Raw genomic sequence first — 22,348 nt, 5'->3', positions numbered from 1 at the left:
CTCCTACACCTATTGTGTTACAAAATAATGTGAGTACAGTATCTCAGAAGTACTCAAGTTGCTCTCTCTCCTTACTATTAATTTTGTCTTTGTCCTGGACATCTGTCTTAGGCTTCCCCTGCTCGCCAGGTTCTTTTTCTCGTTTGTGTTTACATTGTTTGTTTTTACCATCCTTCTCCCCCTGGTTGTCATTCTTTCCTTCTGGCTTTTCATGTTCTTTGGATGTCTTTGTTCTGCTTTCATTTTTTTCCCCTTCTATGGTTTTCTGATCCGCATAGCATTCTGCCTCTGGACTTCTTTCTGTATAAAACAAAAGGAACATTCAATTAACAAAAATTTTATTTCCTCTTATCTCTAGCAGTGCTTTGAGGAAAAGGAGGTAGTCCTAAGCCTTGAACTCTGCAATCATCAGAGCTTTACTTGGGTTAGGACACAGCACTCAAAGACATCTAGCTTAAAGTCTGCTTCACACTGTCAGGAACAGATACTTCAGGCAGCTGACAATCTGGCAATTACAGACTTAGAGAAGAGATCCTGACTAATGTTAGGTATGTGCTTTACATTTTGTCCATGCAGCTCTAGACCAAACTCTTTACCACATGAAGAGAAGGGCCATAGAAACATTTCCAAAACTTACAGGAAGTGAGAGGAAGAAAAACAAAAGGAGAAGCCTGAATGAAAAACAAATTCAAAACCTGCCACTTTTTTTGATCTTTCTTACAAACCCAAAGCAAACAGCCTGAAATTAGTGTCCAACCAGGTAGACGAGAATCAGGTTTAGAAAGATGGGGGGGGGCGTTGGTGTAAACAAGATCAACATGGTATTTCATTTTCACTCCTCTCACAAGACTGTGTTGGGCACTAAGAACTCTTTGGAAAGGTATTGGTTAGAGAGCGGGGGGTAATGTTTCTTGTTAACCCATGCTTTAGAGCTCTCAGATGGAATAGCAACTCACCTCTAATAACTAGAATAACAGCAGGCTGCTGCCAGTTCAAATGCACCTGCTGAGATTCCCAGTGTATGGCTGTCTAATCTTTGCAGTAGCTCAGGTAACGGAAATGTTACACAGTCACCTCTAAATTGATCAGTGATTTTGAAGTTGTTTCTAAATACTAAAGTTTTAAAATAACTCACCAGCATCAGTTGCTGTTTTCTCAGCTTTTAGGTTTTTAGTGCCAAGCCAGTAAGATTCCTGCACAGGGAAATACCAAGGCTGTGGTAGCCCATAGGCCCCTAAAACAGAAGCAAGTAAAATGCACTTCATCAACACATTCTTCAGTGGGCAACAATTCATCTATACAACGTATGGACTATAATTATAAACACTTGCAGTCTTAGCATGGTGTATCTAAAGGCCAAACCATCCACCAAGTACCTGAAAGAACAGATTTTGTATTTCTTTTGGGCAAGAGTAAGATATTCAGAAAATATGCAAACTGAACGAGCTTGCCTTTTCTTCAGTAGAAGGTGGTTTAATTACAGAATGAAGCTATTCCCTGCATGGAGACAATTTGAAACCTCACCAACCAGGCAGCAGCTGCCAAGGAGCATCCTGATTGCTTAAGATGGGATCTCAGCCTCACTCAGGGATTTTTTTTTATTAAGGCACACTTAACACTTGAGCGTTGACATGAGTGAAAAGCTTATTATATTTGCACTTATTACCCTGGGCCTGAATTCACCACTGGTAATGACAAAAGAGACTCTGGCTGAATTCAGCACACAGCCTTGCAGAAAAGTGACAACAGAGTAATCCTCTCCTTAAACAGAAACGGGCTTTTTTTTGGTCACAAATTCGTTAATTTTTGAAAAGAGAAAGTACAATAATAACATCAATTCTTGTCAGCCCAGACCTAAGCAAGTGCAAGTCAACACTGCTTTCCTGAATCACACTGATTTACAGAAAGTAGGGATTTGAGCTGTGTTTAAAATTGGCATCCTAGTGATGTTATTGGCCTTGTGCTACTTATTCAAAATAAGCACAGGGAATTTGTAATGCTTACTGAAAGCTTGTCAGTTTTTCTGTATTGAAAATATACTGCTTCAGAATGCAACTGCTTTTTTCTGACTTACCAAAATCACCCTATATGTCAAGCAACCATTTAAACTCCCCTTAATGCCCAGGAACTCTGTTTGCATCCATAAGCAATTTGCCTTGCACCTGTTATGGAGTGGATTATACCTCTTTGAAAGTGGTGGCTAAAACAACTGCTTCTCTTTCAGGATGAATGCAAAACTCAAGTGGACTCCATTACAGAGCAGAATGCTCAAATAGCCAAAGGACCAATGTTAAGCTGCCTGCAGAGACAGCTTAAGGAGGAGCTGAACTACATGGTTCAAAGGTTTATCCCAGAAACTCACATAAACAATCTCGGAGACTAAGGCATTGGCTTGTTAGGTTTGCATGTACATGACAGAGAAATGCTATGAGAAATTCCACAGAGATGGAGGAGCAGAAAGCTAAGGAGACACAGAGCAAATACTGGGAGGAACTGAAGTTAATGAATAGAAGCCCTGAGAAGTGTTACTTTTGAGTAAAGTGCTGGCTGAAAAAACCCCCACCAAAAACCAAAATACCCAACAAATTGGATCTACGAGCAAAGAGAATCCTGTTGTTTAGTTCTTGCTGTGCTCACAAAAATAGTACACTGTCCATTCTTTAAAAAAAAAAAACAGAGTTGCAACTCAAGATTCTCCAAAGAATCTCCAACGGAAAGTTACTGCAAATCAGGTTTGAAAATAAATATGCTAAAGTTGCATTAAATGTCTTCATGAGGACATACTTCTTAAAAACTGAAAAGGCATTAATTTGGTGTAGCACAGCTCACTTTGGCAGGGACACAAACTAAGCAGGCTTAAGATATTTTAATTTTGAAACAAAATACCCTCAGACATATCTAAAACCATTTAACAAATTCTTACCTTTTTGTGATTTGGATTAACTATCATAAGTTTATCTTATCCATCATTAATTTTCCTTCATAGCTAGAAAATCTGCAAGATCTCAAATTCTGAGTGACCACTTCAGCAAAAAAAAGAAAAAAGATTGCCAACTGACAAGACACACATTCTGGAACTGCAGTTCATATGTGGTAGCAATAAATTAATGCAAGGAAAATCACTTGCTTGTGCAGTATAAGAGTCTGCACTTATTATATTGTGCCAATATTCAATAAGAATCAAGATAACCATTTAAGCTACTAGGACAAAGAATTTTCTCACATAGAAATTCCCCAAACTTTGTAATCAATAACAGAGATAATCCTTTTGAGAACTATCACTAGAACAGGATTCCCATTTACAAATAAAATAAATCCACACAGGAACTTTCACAGAAGTATACATCTCAGGAAATAGTACCATCCTTTAAGAAACCATTGGCCTAATGTGGCTGCAGCATATATGTGAGCTATATTCTATGTTTTAAAAAATTGAGAAATTCTCACTAGAAATGGTTGAAACTTCTCAAAAGAAAAACATGTACATCAATTGACTTTTAACAGGTGATATTTTTGTAGGTTTATTTTCTATTTAAATTTTAAAGCAGGATCAGATGCTGCATCCTTCTTCTTACTCTTTCCTCCTTTTCCAGTCTCTTCATGACTAAAATAGAAGAAAGGAAAGAGGAAAGTAGAATCCCTTAAAATATACCAGTGATGCTATGCTGGGTAAGACTCATGGCCTACAATGTCAAATACCTTTTTTCTGACAAAATACTCAGAGAGAGATTAGACTAACAGAGTTTACAACATCTACCACTACTTTGTTTGAATAAGAAATTGACATACCTGGAAAAACATTATCAAGATACCATGAAAGTATTCCATAGAGAAAAGCATCAAAAAGCATCATTTTAATGGAAAAAAGAAAACTGTATTCATCTCCTTCCAAGGGACTGGTTCTGATGTTACTCCACTGTAGGCCAAGACCTTGTTCTTCATAGCGTGACAAGTATTCTGTGCCAAACCCAAATGCTACTTGAGAAAGCAAACTCTGGAATAAAGGAAAAATGACATTCAGCTCAGACAGAGTGACATTTTGTAAAGCAAGCACAAAACATAACAACCTTTAGGGAATAAACTTCAAAACTTGGTAACACCTAGCAAATGATCAGGAAAATGTGGTTTAAATTCCTCTGAATGGTGGCAATTGTAAGCCACCCTCGGCTGTATTATCATTAGCCACTAGGCAACCTTCACAGCTTGTTTTTTTTCCATTTATGTCTCAGTTTGTAAACTATTAGAAATGTACTTAAAAGTCTGCAGTGCACACTTATGCCTCTCTTGGAGAAACATAATATTTACTGAGTGTTATTGGGCAGGGCCACTACGAGTAACAAGACAAAGAACACCAGATGCTTGGGATAAGGAAAACCACAACCATCCCCTCTTCTGGTATATCACAGAAACACCTTGGATGGAAAAGACCTCCAAGATCATTGAGTCCAACCATAACCTAACACTGACAAGACCTTAACTAAGCCATATCCCTAAGCACTATGTCTCTATGACTCTTAGATACTTCCAGAGATGGCAAGCCCAGGGCAGCCTGTTCCAATGTCTGACAACCCTTTCAGTGAATAAATTCTTCCTAATACCCAATCTAAACCTTCCCTGGTGCAACTTAAGCCCACTACCTCTTGTCCTATCACTTGTAACTTCACTGAACAGACTGATACCCACTTCTTTACAATCTACTTTAAGGTAGGTGTAGTGTTTGGATTAGGTCTCCCCTCAGCCTCCTCAGTTCTAGGCTAAATGACCCCAGCTCCCTCAGCTGCTTCTTGTGAGACTTATGCTCCAAACCTGCCATCAACTTTGTTGCCCTTCTTTGGACACACTCTGGTATCTTAATGTCATTCTGTAGTGAGTGTCTGCTGCCTGGTTCTTACACAACAAACTAATAAATTGGTATAGTAACCAAATATCCTCTTCAATGTTGCATTCGAAAAAGAGACCAAGAAGTGACATAGTGCTGTTTCACAGGATATGTACCTCAGCCAGCAATTCCAGCCCTTAGGAAAATGAGGAGTCAAGAGAGATCCCAGCAACAACACTCAAAGAGGTATTATCATATCATGCTAATTTTAAAATGTTTCATTTTCAGCAATACATTAATTGCCTAATTACTTGTCCTTACATTTTTTAATTTTTTCTTCTTTGTTGCCTTATTTGGTAGAATTAGAACTTGTACTATTCAGACAGAATATGTATATCAGTTAAGAGAACTTAGTCATATTTACACTAAGTAATATCTTTTAAAGTATTTTGTTTTTTTCTTTTTCATTAGATTTCCTAGTGCAAGAGGAGAAGACAGCACTGCTTTTTTACCTAGGATGTTAGAATGCTCATCAAAGATGAGGAGACTGTATTCAAACACCTCCTCCCCTTCCTTATTCATTGGGCAACAGACAGTAAGTCTGAATAATTTTATAAGTTCATAGATCCACTAAAAAAAAAGAAAACATGAAAAGTTTCCTGCTCCACTGAATTTCTAAGTATCCTACCTATAATAGAAGAGAACCAATAAGGAAGCACTACTGGAGAATGTTTGTAACTTCTTAGAAAGAACATATTTCTCAGGGCTTTGGAACTTGGGTTTAAATCCTAACTTTATGTTCAGGTAAAGAAGAAATATGAACTTGAAGTCTTGCCATCTTTAGATATCACCGTGGTAACTAAGTAATTGCATGTGAGAAAGATACATGTTCATATTTTGTGAATTGCTTCTGTATTTATGAAACAAGTCGGTTTAATCCTGCTTTGATTTATAAGAAAGTGTTTAAAATTTTTTGAATGCTATGCTAATTTCCTGGCATTCAAAATGAAAAATAAGTATGTTTTGTATTTTCTATAACCAATTAAAATATCCCTTGGTCACTAGACCTGCTAAAGACTTACTTGGAATCCTTAATTAATTGAAAGATATCCAGAGGTCTCCCTCTCTGAACCACAAAAGCAGAGGGGAAGAGGTATGGAATGTTTTTCACTCAGGTATGCACTGTGAGATGGTCAGCAAAAATTTTAACTCAAAAATATTTTATAATCAATGAAAAGCTTACTGCTGTGGTCTTCATATTAACAGTCATGTGGTCTTGCCAGACAAAGAAGACAATGTGGGGCAGGTACAAGGTGAAGTAGATGACTCCACTGCAGGCAGCTGCCAGATTTGCTTTGGAGAAGAAGGTGCTGAACAAGAAACACTGCATTATGGTAGCTGTGGTGAATGTCAGTAGGAATAGAAAGAGGAGAAGTGGGCTGCTATAATGTAGTACTTGTCCATACTGTAAGCAAAAGAAAAGTGAAAAAATTTAGAAGTATTGCCACATTCTGCACTAGCAGAAAAGGTCAGAACTGCCATTGACATGTAACTTGTAACAAGTAATAAGCCAGTCTTCCATATTAGATATGACTTCTCTCCCAGACAGTAATGTTTCAACACCTGAGGTCATTACAATAACAAATCCTTCATCTAATTTTAGCCCTGCTCCTTAATTGTGACTCAGGTTAGTACAGTAGGCTGTGGAGTTCATATTAATATTTGATGATTGACTTGAGTTTATAACTGATTAAAACACTCATAGAATAATAGAATCTGCTGAGTTGGATGGGACTCATCAGGATCAAGTCCAACTCCTATCCCTGTGTAGGGCACCCAAGAATAACACCATGTGCCTGAGAGCATCATCCAAATGCTTCTTGAACTCAGGCAGGCTTGGTGCCATAACTGCTTCCCTGAGCAGCCTGTTCCACTGCTCAACCACCCTCTGGGAAAAACATTTTCCTAATATATAACCTAAATTCCCCCAGCTCATCTTCCTACCATTCCCTTGGTTCTTATCATTGGTCACCAGAGAGAAGAGTTCAGCACCTGCTCCTCCTCCTTCCCTAGTGAGGAAGCAGTAAGCTGCAATGAGGGACTGAAAGTGGATATTCTGTTTCTGTCTTAATAAGCAAATGATTTCAAGCAAGATGTGCCTGCTTAGAAACCTATTCATTTTAAATAAAACTATTTGAACTATCATAATAAATTTTCATTGATCTTATCTTCTCCTCAGTCCATTTGCTCAATGTGCAGGAAGGTTAAACCAGGAAAATTATAAATCTTCTGCACCTAAATGATATTCAAACTCCAGATGGGTATTACAACTGAGGAACCCAAGGGCAGATTCTGAGACATCCTTGTGTACTAACCCACTGGGTGAACTTTGACCTTTCTTCCTTTTCTCATCTGAAGATTAAAAGCTGCCTCTCAATAGCTTGAACTGCTGATTCTATTTACTCCTCAAAATTAAAAAAAAGCTGAGACCTATTTATTAGGCTCAACTTTGTTTAGAGCCTTGTATAAGGCTCAAATAGGTCTATAATACAAAATGGGTCTCAGTATTGTTGCAACATCCCACTGGGTCTCTGAGACTGATTTCTTTAAAACAGAGATGCAGTCTCATATAAGAATGTATTTCCAAAGGTGGCATAGTGAAATCCAGGAAAGCAAGTGAATTACAACTATTAGAACAATCCTCTCTGGTATTAGCTATCTCTTGATTTTTAATTAAATCAGTGTAGCAAATAAAATAAGCTTTCTCTATCTACTCAAGCTTTAATAGAACCACAAGGAACGCTAACAACTCATCAAGGTAGGCTGATAAGATAGAGCAGATTGAACATTAACTTTGTATTTATATCACTACCAGTTCTCTACATCAGGAAACATAAAAGGACATTCTTTCTTCAGAAAATGCTGAAGATTAATATAACTATATATAGCAGCAAGAGGAGCTTTGTTCTCAGGTAGTTGAAATAAGACATAGACCTTAGAGACAACATTCAAACTGTCCTGAAAAGAACAATTACAAGAGCAATTCTAAGTCACAGAGAAAAAAAGGTGTTTTCTTTTTTTTCAGGTTGTCCTAAAACTTCCACCCTCACAGGCTTTTTGTTTGTGTGTTTTTTCCATTGAAATAGTGACAGAATTTCTAAGCAGGCAAGCATTAATAAATGCTTATAGATAAATATATTAACAATGCATGTATATATTATTTATACATATAAATATATAATATATACGTAATTATATATTTTCATATATATGTATGCAAATGAATCACAGAGGGTGAACTATTATGATTAAAATTCCTCATTTTATTATCCCTTCCATTTAGAGCAACAATTGTTATTTACTGGAAGGTCTGCCTCTACAGGAAATGCAATATACTGAGCAGTCAGCTTGGTGTATTGTTCTGTGGGGATCTCACAATGAAACTTACTAGTGAATTTCTCTTTTTGTCTCTGCCAAGTGCCAATGCTGTAATGAAATCTGTTTGTAAGAATGTGCCTGCTTCATTGATGCTGTGGTCAGAGCAGGCCAGCAGCCACTCACATGTCCCTGTCCTTTCCTAACAGCACCATAGTGTCAGCAGTCAGTTTGGAAGTGTTGATCCTACCGTAATCAGTGCCGTGAGGAGGAAAGTGCTCACAGCCATCATGATGAAGCTGTCTAGGAACCAAGTGCACCAAATGACTCCATTAGTTATACCCCTGTTCTTCATAGCCTCTTTCAGACGCAGCTCCTTCTCCAGAACAATACTCTTCACAGTCATGGAAACTGAGTATATCCAAGCCAGCACCATGAAAATGGGAAAGGCGCGGTTTAAGGTGATCATGAAGCTACCAAAGCAAGAAGAGAGAAATTAATTAAATTTAAGTAAAACATATATATATATAAAGATATAGAGATATATAAATACTGAGAAGCAAAGGAAGAATAAAAAGGAGAAGAAATGGGGGAGAACACATTTACTAAACATGTGACTGGAAATGTTCAACCTAAACATCAATAACACATTACTGAACTTAAAAAGCAACCTCAATATTAATGAACCAATGGTGGCTGCACTCCTATGAGAGGCTATTATTTCTATTTTGCAAGGAGGTTTGAAGGATTACTGAAGGTTACAAAATGTGGTGGCTCATGAAAAGACATCTCTCTTCACGGTGAATTGCTTTAATACTTTTTCTATGACATAAAAAAATATTCCAATATATATGCCGAAGTTAACAATTTGGGAGTGTCACTATCTTTTTGTGTTCTCAAGATTCACTGGCAAAAGAATTAAACAAATTTAAGTGCATAGAAAATTTCAGCAAGGCTTCTGAAATTTGTATAAACCATGACTTGTGGAATATATTGGGAGTGTTCCACAGAGTACCACTTCCAAAACAACAGTGGTGGGACAGGCTGCTGTGGTTGGCCCATAATGTACTGTGATGAAGGCACTGCTCCCTTCCACTGTCCCTCCCCCAAGACTCTATTGCACCCAGGCCCTCCAGACACCCTGGCAGATGTTCCTTGGTGAAGCACTGCCCCAAGTGTGCTGTCAGGATGAGAAAGATTTTGGGGCGAAGAGGCTGAAAACATGTTCTCTGAATTTGGGATTTTAATTTTTCAGTGATGTTACCTTGAAAACCACATGGACTTGAGTCTTTAAAAGTTCAAAAGCTTAGATCTGCTAACAACAAAACCAAGAAAAAATCTTCAGCTTCCTAAATCTGAGCCCTACAGAAATGCTTTTCCCATGCTATCACAGCTACTCCAGGAAAATACTAACTTTTTCATCAAAAATTCCTGAAGACCAACCTTGCCCTCTGAAATAAAGACATGCTTTTGTGGAATGGCCTGGGTTTTGCCAGTTGGTGGACACATGTAACCCAGCACTAAGCCATGCATAGCACAATGTACCTGTTTACTATAAGTGCTTGCTTCACTTAACCAGGGTATCTGCAGAGGCCATCCTTGGGTTTGGCTATCAGCCCTCAGCTGTGTGTGACTGCTGTAGGCTTCAGAGAACTTTTGCACTGGTGGTGTTTCTGCCTCTGCAGTATATGTAGTATGTGCAGTGTGGAGGAAATAAACAGCAGGCCTGCTAAAGCAACTAACAGGTAGGGACTGATGGAAATAACAGGTCATGTTACATGTGTCTGCAACCTGCTGTTATCTGATGTGCTAGCATTTGCCTGCACAGAGCACACTGGCAGAACTGTGAAATGATTTCTACAGTGCTGTTTGGTTTGTTTCTTGCTTTTGGATTGGTTTTTTTGGTTTTTTGGTTGGTTTGTTTTGGGTTTTTGTTTGGGTTTTTGTCTTGGGCTTCTTGTTTGCTTTGGGCTTTTTGTTTGATTTTGGGTTGGTTTTGTTTTGAGGTTTTTTTGAGGGAAATGTATAGCAAGACAGTTGTAGTAGGTTGCAGCATTGGAACAGGCACACCATGAACAGGAAAGAGCACCACTTCACAAAATCTACAGCACATGTGCTGATGCAGGCAGTACTATTGAGGGTCACACCATTCACAGGCCCTCTGCCTCTATGTAGCCATGAAATGTCCAGACCTAGGGGCACAGTCTGGCTTCTTTATTCTGCTCTTCACCAAGGAAAGAAACTACTGGTGGTTGCAATAATGAACAGCAGCCACAGTCCTTGGCTAGATTCACATGAGATTTAAGACAAAAAACAGTCAATCTGCATAAAAACCAGGCAAGAATTAGGGAGATGGTTAGAGAACAGCAAATTGTTGAAAATCGTAGCATCCACAGGAAAAGGAAAAGGTCTGATGTGAGAAGAAATCAATGCCATATCCCCATTGATTGCAGATCAAGATGGTTAAGATTTTTGAAACAATTTCAAGAACCTACAGCTTTGGCTATTGGTATACATAGATGTGATTAAGTCCACGGTTAGGGTTTGTCATACACTTGAAGAGACTGGGTTGTTTAATACTTTGAGATTTATTAAGATATCAAAAGAGGTACCAGTTCCATTGTAACAAGCATTTTCTGTTCAGTTTTTCTTTAGGAAATGATTCTTCGGATATAAAGCAAGCTGGTGTTTACGGATGTAACTAGGGAAAAGAAGGACTGAATGTAATATGCAGAATGGATTCTGCACAGTTAACTGAAGGATGCAGTGTTTGTTCTAATATGGGTCAGTGCCTTGTGTTCAGTTATGCTACAGGCTCTGGTCCTATGCTATAACATGAGGCTTAGTTTTAGTTAAAACTTTTTAAAAGATCATATTTTTGCTGGTTCCTATGTAACCAGAGAGAGTTCCAGGGCTGACATTGTTAGGGATCAAAGTGTTACAATTGGGGTACCCTGTTGCCAATGCATTCTTGTTGTAAACAATGTAGAGGTTTATGTTAGGTTACTATGAAAAGTAAGGCCAAAAAGCTCAAGATTATTTTTTTATTGTTATTTTGTATGATAAGCAAAATTGGAAGAAAACTGCTGATTTTAAGGGGCCAGTGGTTTGTGTTCATTCTACACCTGCATCCTGGTTGCCTGGATACAACAAAAGCAAGGACTGGGATTAGGGTTAGAATCTTGGCAGAGGTGGTTTCTGGAGTCTGGGTTATGGCAGGATAAGAAAAAAAACCCAAAGTAATTCAGTTATGTCTCTGTCTTCTTATAACAAGAGCAGTTATTGCTCTATTGCTCTTTTTTAGGACTAGGCTTAGAGTCTTAAAGCACCCAGCAATCCAAGTATGTCAGAATTAAGCCAAACTGTTCTACTCACACATCATCCACAAAACATGGGTATGGCATTTGCTGCAGATAAATTCCTAATGGCACTTCAGTGTTGGTCTGTGTCTTTATAATCCCGTGCTCTATCATGTCTTGGAGATATGCAAAGCCTCCCCAGATATAACGTAAATCATCCACAGGATCAGCTCTTGGACCAGGATCCCAGTACCTCAAAAGAAAATTCACATCATTTGGGAAATCATTTGGGTAAAAAGTGGCTTTAGAGGATGGGTGGGGGGAAACTAATGAATATAAACATCTTAACTGCTGAAACTGTAGGACCACTGCCTGGAGTCATCTTTTCTAGATTTTGGTCTATCAGTCCAGATTGCTTGAGAAAGTATATAACCTGAACTGTTCTTTTGTTTCCTTTATTTTTCTCTATACTGATGCAGAACAGCATTTTTCACCAAAAACGTACACGTTAACCATGCATCAGAGTAATTTTTATAGAATAGAAATAGCTGTATTTGGGATACAGTATCCTTGGAGATTAAACTGGAACAGCTTGATTGCAACTACCAGACACCACTATATTCCTCTGTGTAGACTATCATGAGAAATTTCTGCTATCCCTTAAAGACTATTCAAGGAAGACTGGAGAAGAAACAGCAGAGCAGTTCTGCTGTCCAGTTGGAGGAAAGGAGGGTCATAATCCATGTAGCAATTCCTTGTCTGCCCCACCTGGTGATGGAGCAGCTTGCTGAATAGATTCTGACCAGAGTCATTCCCTTTGCCATGTACCACTTTTGGGCCTGTCACAAGAGTGAAACCAGCTGTCAGTATCTGGAGATGGAAATAACTTGTGTCAGTACCTGGAGATGGATTCTGCACTGTAATATGTGCTAACTGTTGGTAAACCTCCTCCTTTCAGGGGAGGTTTAGATTAGATATTAGGAAAAAATTCTTTACAGAGAGGGTGATCAGACTTTGGAATGGGCTGCCCAGGGAGGTGGTGGATTTTCTGTCTCTAGAGGTTTTTAAGAAGAGACTGGATGTGGCACTCAGTGCCATGGTCTGGTAACCACAGTGGTAGTGCATCAAGGGTTGGGCATAATGATCTTTCCAACTTGGCTGATTCTGTGATTCATGCATGTATCCAATGCAGGTTCTAATGTCCTCATGTCTCTCATATTTATGTTGTGACAGGCAAGAACTGAGCAGGAACTATCTCTTACCTGTCCTTGATTTTGTTTGTTTTCTCCACTGCATCTATGTCCATCCGAATCTTGTATTTCACATGTTTTGGAAGACTGCTGGTTGTTGACTCCATGTCTGGAAAAACCACACCTGCCCAGAATTTGTTTTCCTCCAGTAGATGCAGGGCTTGATGAGTTAGTTCAGTTTCATCAAGATAACCTTCAAACTTATCCAAGGTCAAGCACTAAAAATAATTACAAAGAGAAAAATCACCCGTAAATAAACTTGGAAGAGGTATAAATTAAATCAAGCATCATTGGTTGAAAACAGAATAAGAAAGTTGAGTCATCAGAAGCAGATGCTATTTTTAGCTTTAAAAACTTAGGCTGAAACTATTAAAAGTTTACTTCTTCCTGGATTCTTCCCTATTCTTTGTCTTTTTTAAATGACACATTTAAAACACACAACGCTATTAGTACAAACTCAGAAACATTCTCCCTAAGAAGCACTGAAAACCTCAGGTTTAGCATTGCTGTGGTCAGTGTGAGTGGATGAAATAATTTTGAAAGCAGTTTATTCCTGATAAAGCTCAAGAAGTGTCCATCTTGACAAGTAAGAAATCAAGCAAGGGTGGTTACTAAAGCAGGAGCTGCTGTTACAATTTATAAGTATAGCAGGGCAAATTTAGATGTACATGTAGAAAAAACATAGCCAATACTAAATTCAGCCAAAGCCTAAGGTGACACATTTGCTAATTAGACAGAATGAAGTAAAATTTTTATAGTATATTTCATCCACTGTAGTCATCCAGTAATGGAAATGTGAACTGAACTCTGCCTCTTGGACTGCACTTGGAAGGTTCCCTCAGAAATAAAAAATGTCTGAATTGAAAGTGCTAAAGCTGCAGAAGAGATGAAGTCCCAGTACTAGGAACTGTCTCCTCAGTCTGCATCCAGGAAATAAAATTAACTCAGCTCTACAATGAATCTGTCCACAAGAGCTTTTTAGCATCCAGTGGAATCAAAACACTGTCCTTTTACAAGTTTTTTTGACTTTTTTCAGCCTAGGAAGGACCTGAGTGAATACAAGGGAGCTAAAAGATGACTGATCCATAAGAAAAGCACATTAGCCATGGACTTCAGCTGAAAAGCACTTTAGCAGATGAAGCACTGGAAAGGTTGGAGCATAAATTCTCGAACTCAGTTTAGTTCTTGCCAAAGTGCCAGCATTTCCTCAGCACAATTCCAATGCTGTGGAATTGTGTCTTTGCTGTGTCTGGAGGACTATTTCCTTTTTCTTTGTTGTGAGGAATTATTTTCAAGGTAGTTGCTTAAGAAGAACTAATATAGTTCTCCAGGAGAATCTGTCAGAATGGCATTGGCAAAGCTGTGATCGATAAATGATCTTGGCCAGATTTTCACAGTAAAATAGACAGTGTCTGGAGTGGGATGAGGAGCAGTATAGGCTCTTATCCAAGGGTTCAGTCAAGGAAGCAGCAAATGTTCAAAACAGAAAAACAGAAAGACTTCAGAGGTTAAAACACCAGGCTTGCAATAATCCACACTATATGAAAGTGAAAAGAGTTTATATTGTAATTTGCTAGCCAAAATCCAGAATTTCTTTCTCTCTTAATATTGTTTTCAAAACAAAGGCAGTATGGTCTGTCTAGGCTTTCTTCAGTGAATTTCAACACAACTTGTGCCTTAATAAATCTCACCATACCAGAATCTGGTTATCAGCCACTTTGGGAAAGCTATTTCAGGTCTTCTCCAAGTAATTATTTAACAACTTAAGGTGATCCAATGAAGATGGGAAAACCAAAAGTCAAATACTACAACAAAACCAGACAATAATAAGCATAAAGAGGTGACCAAGTAGCTCTCTCAGTTTAGCTATTCTGTGGCTTAAGGCAATCAAAGGGAAGAAAAGGAAATTCCTGGGGTGGTGAGGATGAGCAGCCACTGCATAATTTGTGGGATTCTCAGTTGTACCACAGCTTGCAGCAGAGATCAGGTCTCCAAAAATAGTCTCTGGCAGCACACTTCTCCTCATTGTATACTATGGTAAGGAGTAGGGAATCCCTGAAAGGGAGCTATTTGTTCCCATTGTGCTTGACACAGTATGAAAACATTCTTAAATGCTTACAAGTCAGTGTAAACAGTAGACATAAAAGAATAAACTAATTACGGAGAACTTTAGGACACAAAGATCTATTACTATGTAGAGTAACTGTTCTGATACAGTTCCAGCACTTGCCTGCTACAAACAATGAATTTCACTCACCTTGAGTAAGAAATAATTCTGCTGTGATGGAAAAAGATAATCAAAGGAGTGAGCAGAGCTTTGTGCAAAAGCTTTATTGTTTTTTTCTTGTACTAGCTATTGGAAGGCAGATGAACTCTCAGCTCCTGCCTTCTTGCAGGGTACTACCAGAATCAATTTTCTCTCTGAGCTTGAGGCTGAGCTTATCTCACCATTAAATACTAACTACATAGTTACTTTTCTCTCATAGATGCTTATAAGACATTATTCATCTCTATAAAGGCCCTGATCCTCATATTATAGAATCAGAATGGTTTGAGTTAGAAGGGCAGATGCTAAGCATTGAGCTCCCAAATATTAATATTACTGCCAACAACAACAGTTTTTTAAACTCTTGGAGTTAAGTCTGCAACATTGCAAGGTCCACTAGTTTTGTCTGAGCTCATAAGTACACAAAGAAAAGTTTGCATTACAAAAAATGTTAATGCAGGTCTAACTTAGCAGGTAAACAAACTACAACTCCTGGTGTCACCCATCTCTGTGAAGGAATGGATGCAACAGTTTGCTTAGTCTTCTAAAGAAATACAACCTTTCCTCTACTGGACTTAGTCTGATTCAATCATATCAGTAAGTTAGATGGTCCATACCACACAATTACCAAAAGTTTCTTCCACAGCATTTTCACAATTACTTCATATTTTCAGCTACATTTTATGCATTTTTAAATTCATGTAATGAAAATTCACCTCACTATTTGCACTATTGCTCTCAAAAAGTCTCAAAGCCCCATTAAAACCACAACACTGTAGGTAATGGGGGTGCAGATTCCAGGAAAGAGGCAAACATCTTGTCAGAAGTGGCTACAGAACAAGAAGAAACTCTGTCATTGGTTTCAATTGAATTTTGGTCAGGTCTTTAAAAATCTAAAGGGAGATATAATTAACTAGTGGCTTCTCTAATCCTGGTCTTGCTATATTAGTGCTTTGTCAGTTATTAGTACTTACAAAAAACATTTCCTTAAAGTTTTGCATTCGCTTTCTGTCCCTCAGCATCAAAGCGTGTCCAGAAATTCAAGCAATGTTTTGAACCTGAGAATCATAACACTGAAGGGGGTTTTAATAATAAAATTATTATTACTATTAATTTTCCTGTGCTGCTGTATTATTTAAAAACACGCTCTTAATATTGAGATTATATTTGAAACAAATTAAGATCTCTTGATATTTTTAACCTTCCTGTCTGTAGTCAAAGATCCCAATTACTGTCTACTCTGGTTTAAGATATTCTTTACAAGTATTTGCAGTTGTGGGAGGGCTGACCTTACCTCCAGATACTGACTGACCACACGCAGAGCTTGGTCCACAGCACTGAAGATGTTCCTCCAGTCAAAGTCAGCCATTCCCTTCTCCCGGCTCGCTGAAGATCCATTGTGCAGGAAGTTGATGATGTGTTCAGCTGTAAAGCCTTCAGCACTCAGCTGGCTGTTCAAGAATTCCCGGACTGTAGGGTGCTTCAGAGAGTCCTGAGAAAACACATCAGGACAGCTTCACTATAATGATCCTCTTCAGGTGCCCTGTTTAGCTGGGAAGGTTTCTATTTCCATAGCTCTTTCTGAGCTATGAAGGAATACAAACGGGTATGCGAAGGAATTAATTTTATAAATGGGTAATTGCATAGCTGAACTGGTAAGACTTGAAGACAGTATGAAAATAATTTTACCCTTGGGTATTTATTTCATTATTCCTTCATAATCAAGAGGCTAAATGTAATGAATGTCTAATCTAATATAAAAGAGTGTGGAAAAACAAATGTCTTCTCTACTATAAACTTTGTGAACTTTACTTGCAGATATTACTCAGATCAGCGTCAGATCTAAGGGATGTGGAAATAAGCAACTTCCTAATACAATAAATTGCTGGACCCAGCAAAAAAATATATAGTCCTACTGCCTTCTTTGCCTCTGCAGAACCCAAGAACATAAAGTTCACTATTTTTGAAGGACATTCTAGAGAGACAAGGAAGCAGCAATTGCAGCCTTTATTAAGAAATTATTAGGTAGATTCTAGACAGTGTTCAGATCTGAGGTTTTGTCACAGAGAAGCTGTAATACCTCTAACAGTAGCCTTCAAACCAAGGCCTGTTACTAGTCCAACAGCCTTAAAGGCCACAGATTCCTTGCTAAGGCTATGCTTCCAGCCAAACTTTCCAAATTAATTGTCTTCTCCCTTAGCAAAAATAAAGGATAATGGAAGGCTGCTCTTACTGAGGATCCCTGAAAGGTTATAACATACACGGATCATGTTCATTTGCAGGCTGTTTTGAAAGAAGAACCACAGCTGAGGCCCTACTTCTTCCCAAGCTTTGGTCAAAAGTCTCAGACGTTCAAGTTCCTCAAAAGTGGAATTTGCCTGAGGAATAAAACAGCATAGAAGATTGTTAGAAAGCTAAAGAGATAAATAGATGAAGTTTATGATCTAGCTACAGAGACAATGAAACCTGTAACTTACAAAAGTAGTTTTCACCTTCAGTGCTGAATAAACTTATTAAAATAGCAGAAATTTTAATAATGTTATAAAATCCAACTGGAATCAAAGTAATATAGGATACACTTCTGTTTTCTGTTTCATGGAAAAAACAAGTGCACATCAACCCCAGTTATCTTAAGTTCCTTTAAATACTCAATTTTTAGGTCAAATTATTTCTTCCTCTTTCCCCTTGACTATTTCTCTCCACAAAGAACTGAAAAGAAATGTGACAAAGTGGGTAGATGAACAAATGGGAGGCAATTGGAGGAGACAGATACTCTCATACTTAAGATATTAGTTAAAGGTTACTGTAAATTTTATGCTTTCCTGTGTGAACTACAAGCATCAGTTCTTCTGTGCCTTACATAGATATTGAGAGTAAATAAACAGCAGGTTATGAGGTGGCCCTAGGTCACAGATGACCTTGATTTAACTGCTCAGATTCATTTCACCCAAACTTCAGACATTTAGCTAAGGAGTGCGGGCTCCATCCTGTTTTCATGAAGTGAAAACTATTTATCATTTCAACATGTATAACACTAAACCATGATGTTGCAATTGGTTTGTAATCTCTCAATGTTGTGTTTCAGTAAGTCTATCCAAGCCATGCAGCTGCCCCATTTAAATATTTACAGGTAAATAGCTGCTGATGTTCTTACATCTGTAAAATATATATAAACATTACTATTTTTACTAGTGTAAACATGGAATCATGCCAATAAAAGGTTACTTGGGCTGGAAAAAGCTCAAGTGTGGCCCCAGATGAGATGAATCAGTGAAGATTTGTCTCCTGTTTTTTTAAACCAAAATCTATCTGTCTCCTGGCCCTCTTCTGATGACCACTAGAGCAAATGGAGGCAGAAGGAGAAAATCTGATTAGGCTGGTGTAAGCTGAGTGACTCTTTATTCAAAAGTTGTTTCTTGGTATGCAATTTTTTTAGAAATATACATTTTTGTATTTCAGAAGTTCTTACATTTTTTAGGATTTGCCGCACAGAAGGTGAATCAGGAGCAAAGAGGATTTTTCCCATCACCAGGGGCTTCACAGCACTCCAGGCTATTTTGGTTAAAGGGTTTGATTCCAAATTCTGGATCACTGCATTACAAAAGGGTGCTAAAGACAGAAAGATAGACATCTTTTATGAGATCTTAACTCAAATCCTCTAATACATAACATTCTGCAGGGCATTTTACAGGCAATATGGACAGTTAAAAGCATTTTGAATCTGAATAAGTTAAGCACATTCTGCAGTTCAGAAGTACAATATCTAATGAGATGGAAAAGACTGGTAAGTAGATAATGGAGATGTAAAATAGACACCATGGAAAATGGAAGAGCAAGCAAATAAAGTTAACCATTTGAATATCTGCTGCTATTCATATGGTATTTCAAATGGAAAGGAACTAGACAGCTCAGATCTCACTGAGCAATTTTGAGTTCTAATTGGCTTTTTCCTAATGACTAAGTGACTTTATATTGCTCTTGATACTTATATGAAGCTATTTTTTCTCCTAATAGTAGTTAATTCTTATACAGTATAAACTACTGGACAGTAGACCCAGCAGGCTTGGACGCTGAACTCTGGAAGAGTTCAGAACTGGATCCTAGAATAATTTAGAACTAAACATTTTAACACAAACATTTTTTTACTCCTATGCTATGAAGTAATTAGTTTACTTGGTTAGCATTCAACTATTTGTTCCCTGGCTGATGAAATGGAGCCCTGGGTGTTTTACAGGTCTTTTGAAAGTACAGACATAAGTAGAGTCAAGTATCAACATGAACAGTGAACGGTAGAAGAGACTCTACAGGCAAAGTGCCCACCTCTACACTACGCCCATGCAGCGTTATCCAGCACAGCAGAAGGGACACAGAAATCTACTACCAGCTATGATACAGCTGTTAGTACAGAAAAAAATTGCTGGTGGCCTCAGAGTAGAGAAAAACTAACTAGCAAACAGAAAGGGACATAATAAAAAGGCAAAATAATCAATGGCAGGAAAGATAAAATCAGTTCCTCTTTGCATTATCTCTTATTATAATATCAAGAAGATAACTGAGCAAGTCAAAGAATCAAAACCTGGTAAATTGAAATATTTTCTATGTAAGATTATGCTGTAGAACACTATTGCTTCAAAATAAGTGTGATTTTATTGAGGAAGAGAACAGCGACCATGTATGAAATTTAAAAGGAGAAATTTCTGTGCTCCAAGCTATCAGTCAAGTTGAAAGACATTAAAAAAACTATCTTGGAGAAAATTCCAGAACATGGAACTGTATTTTCTTAAAACATCTTCAGAAGTATCTAGTTTTTCTCAATATAAGTAGTAAATATTAGAAGACTGAGAAATTGTCTCAATTGTGTTGATGATGATAGTGATGTTAATGCCTTCATATTGAAAGCAAATGTATATTTCTGTCAATTCTCAATTCCTGGGCTTCTCTGCTTCCAGCTATGGAGTAAGCACGAAAAAAAAACATTTCATCTGTCTCTAGTTTCCTATTTTGTAGAAGCAACAGTAGTTTTCTAACAGAAATTGTGCCTGTCTATGGTCTCTGTAATGATTTGGTGGAAAAACTTACTGGTTGTATTATCATAAAGATAACTGGATTTCTTTCTTGTTGAGTCAATCCCCAGGAAAGCTCTGTAGTTATTATCTTCATACCAGTTGAAGGAAAGAACTCTGGATCCACCCCCTTCTGGGTAGCCACAGAAAAGATCAGACAGGGAGCTCACCAACTGGTCTAAGGATTCTGGTCTTCCATCTTGTAAAAATGGTTGCAGAACCACCAAAAGGTCCTGAACACTTGGCTTCCTGGCTAGCTGCAGTAAGACAAGACTTTGTTAATCTCAGTTGTGCCCAGACTGGTAAAGTATGGATGCAGAACTTCATCCTTTTATCTCCTCTGTCCTGGTCACAGACATCATTTTCAGTCCTTATTCTCTCACGTCTCATCTGAAGAAAAGAATACACTTCATAATTGCCAGAGCTCATGCCTACATTTATTTTTTAATGAGAGAATGAATTTCTAAGCAACCAGTTCCAAAAAGCCTATTTTCTTTCTGATAAAGCAGGTAACTGGAACACAAAAAGAACAAAGGAAAAGGAGGACTATGTGCTACCCAGGAAATAATGTCATGTTATTAGACCACTTACCATCTGCACTGCTTGGGAGACATTAGACAGCACCCTCCCCCAGGCCTTCAGGTCAGCACCTGGTGAGCTTCTGTCCAACACAGTGGGAAGCTGTGAATACATCAGAAAAACACATGAATTTTTAGTTTCTACATGACAACATCTATTGCAGTGAGAGAAGAAAATTCAAATAGCACCTCTGTAGGTCAAATACTGCAAGTTTTTTTGATGACTGAGTCTTGTAAGCCTGTCTGTGAGGCCACAGATCCAGTACCCATGTGCAGACCCACACAGCAGCCTGTACAAGTATTCTGTGTAAGACTGAAAAACAGTCACAGGCCACTAAAATATAGCTTAGAATTTGTTCTGTTCATCTACACCCATCATGCCAAAAGGTGCAAAAATAGAGGGGAATGCAAGAACTGGGATTTCTGAGAAGCTGCTTCTCACAGATGGTATTCTACCAGTTAGATGTATGGACTCTTAGTAAACTCTGAATTTAGCAAAAGTTGTGATACAAAAGGCCCATTGCCACAGAGGTAAATAAGTGGTAGTACTTTATACTTGAGAGTTTTCCTGATTTTCGAGACAGTCTGGTCATTGCTGTCTATAAGATCTGACAGAAACCGTTACTTCTCCAGGCTCCTGCAGACTGGCCAAATGGTCTTTTCAGCAGAAGTTAATACTTTAGCTATCACTGGCTTCCTAAGGAACAGGTGACACCACAGCATGCTATCACTTACAAGTTTGCTTGCACATCCTTCATTGCCAGCTGCCTAAAGAATCGTGCTTGGAACTACCACTCTTGAGGCTTTCTCAGGCATCTATTTTTTCTAGTACTATCGGGGCATTTAGATGGCTAGACTGTAATATATTTATAAGACAAGCCCCTAAAAAGTCTTCCCAAAAATTGTGTAGCTATAACACACCCTGCTGATTCCTTGCCATTTCTTTCAGTCAGTAGGTGGTTAAGAAAGCAGAAGACAGCTGCACTGTGTAAGTACCTGGCAGGGAATCACAAAGGCAGGAGGTTTTATGGAAAGCTTATGTTAGTGTGTTCTGATCTGTCACTTGCAGTCTGATCTTGTTACACACAGGAAGTATACACACACCATGCTTCAAGATACACTTTTCCTTTGTCCCCTAAGGACAACAAGTCACTGAAATGATTAGACAGGATTCTTGAAGCACTTGCCTTAACCCAGCCTGTTTCAAAACCCAGCCTGTGAGCAAACCAAAGAAAAGCTTTGAACCTTCTTGAAGAATCAAGAACCTATCTAATTTGATATGGCAGAAAAATCATTACTTTATAAGCTTAATTTTAAAGCTGAGCAGTGCAGTGCACATATTCACATGAAGTCCTTAAATGCTGAAAACCTATCCTTGAAGTAACCAATTAATTCACTTAATTCACTGATTATAACACATCAGATTTGTGAAAATATCCAAGTATATTTTTAGCAATGGAAAAAATAGCTTTGAAAAGCTGATCACAGATTGTTATGACTGGCAAAATCACATGAGCACAATGAATGAGTGCCACTGCTACAACAATCAAACAGTAATTTGGTTGGTGTGCCAAATAAAGCTTGTGGCATCCTCTGTTCCCAATTCTCAGCAACTCAAAGCAGAATAAAATCTATATGAAATTGATCATGATGTTACACTGCTGTGGCAGAACAATCTGACCAATACTTTCTATGTAG

At 38.1% G+C, this 22,348-nt stretch overlaps 1 protein-coding gene across 1 annotated transcript in view; it reads right to left on the bottom strand.

Annotated features, from left to right (window-relative positions):
* ABCA4 (ATP binding cassette subfamily A member 4) overlaps positions 1 to 22,348 on the bottom strand; it is a 67,385-nt gene that overhangs the window by 29,984 nt on the left and 15,053 nt on the right. The window contains exons 7-18 of the mRNA XM_030455065.1: positions 20,664 to 20,753; positions 20,089 to 20,329; positions 18,479 to 18,618; positions 17,271 to 17,387; positions 16,304 to 16,501; positions 12,756 to 12,961; positions 11,570 to 11,746; positions 8,445 to 8,667; positions 6,063 to 6,284; positions 3,790 to 3,994; positions 1,136 to 1,234; positions 76 to 300 (exon numbers count right to left, since the gene is read on the bottom strand). Of these exons, the coding sequence (XP_030310925.1) occupies positions 76 to 300; positions 1,136 to 1,234; positions 3,790 to 3,994; positions 6,063 to 6,284; positions 8,445 to 8,667; positions 11,570 to 11,746; positions 12,756 to 12,961; positions 16,304 to 16,501; positions 17,271 to 17,387; positions 18,479 to 18,618; positions 20,089 to 20,329; positions 20,664 to 20,753 (2,143 nt within the window). The remainder of the gene's footprint in view (positions 1 to 75; positions 301 to 1,135; positions 1,235 to 3,789; positions 3,995 to 6,062; positions 6,285 to 8,444; positions 8,668 to 11,569; positions 11,747 to 12,755; positions 12,962 to 16,303; positions 16,502 to 17,270; positions 17,388 to 18,478; positions 18,619 to 20,088; positions 20,330 to 20,663; positions 20,754 to 22,348) is intronic.

The sequence above is a fragment of the Calypte anna genome, chromosome 8 (genome assembly GCF_003957555.1).
Source record: "Calypte anna isolate BGI_N300 chromosome 8, bCalAnn1_v1.p, whole genome shotgun sequence".
Taxonomy (NCBI): Eukaryota; Metazoa; Chordata; class Aves; order Apodiformes; family Trochilidae; genus Calypte; species Calypte anna.
The sequence above is the reverse complement of the archived record's forward strand: the minus strand, read 5'-3'. Positions and strand labels throughout refer to the sequence as shown.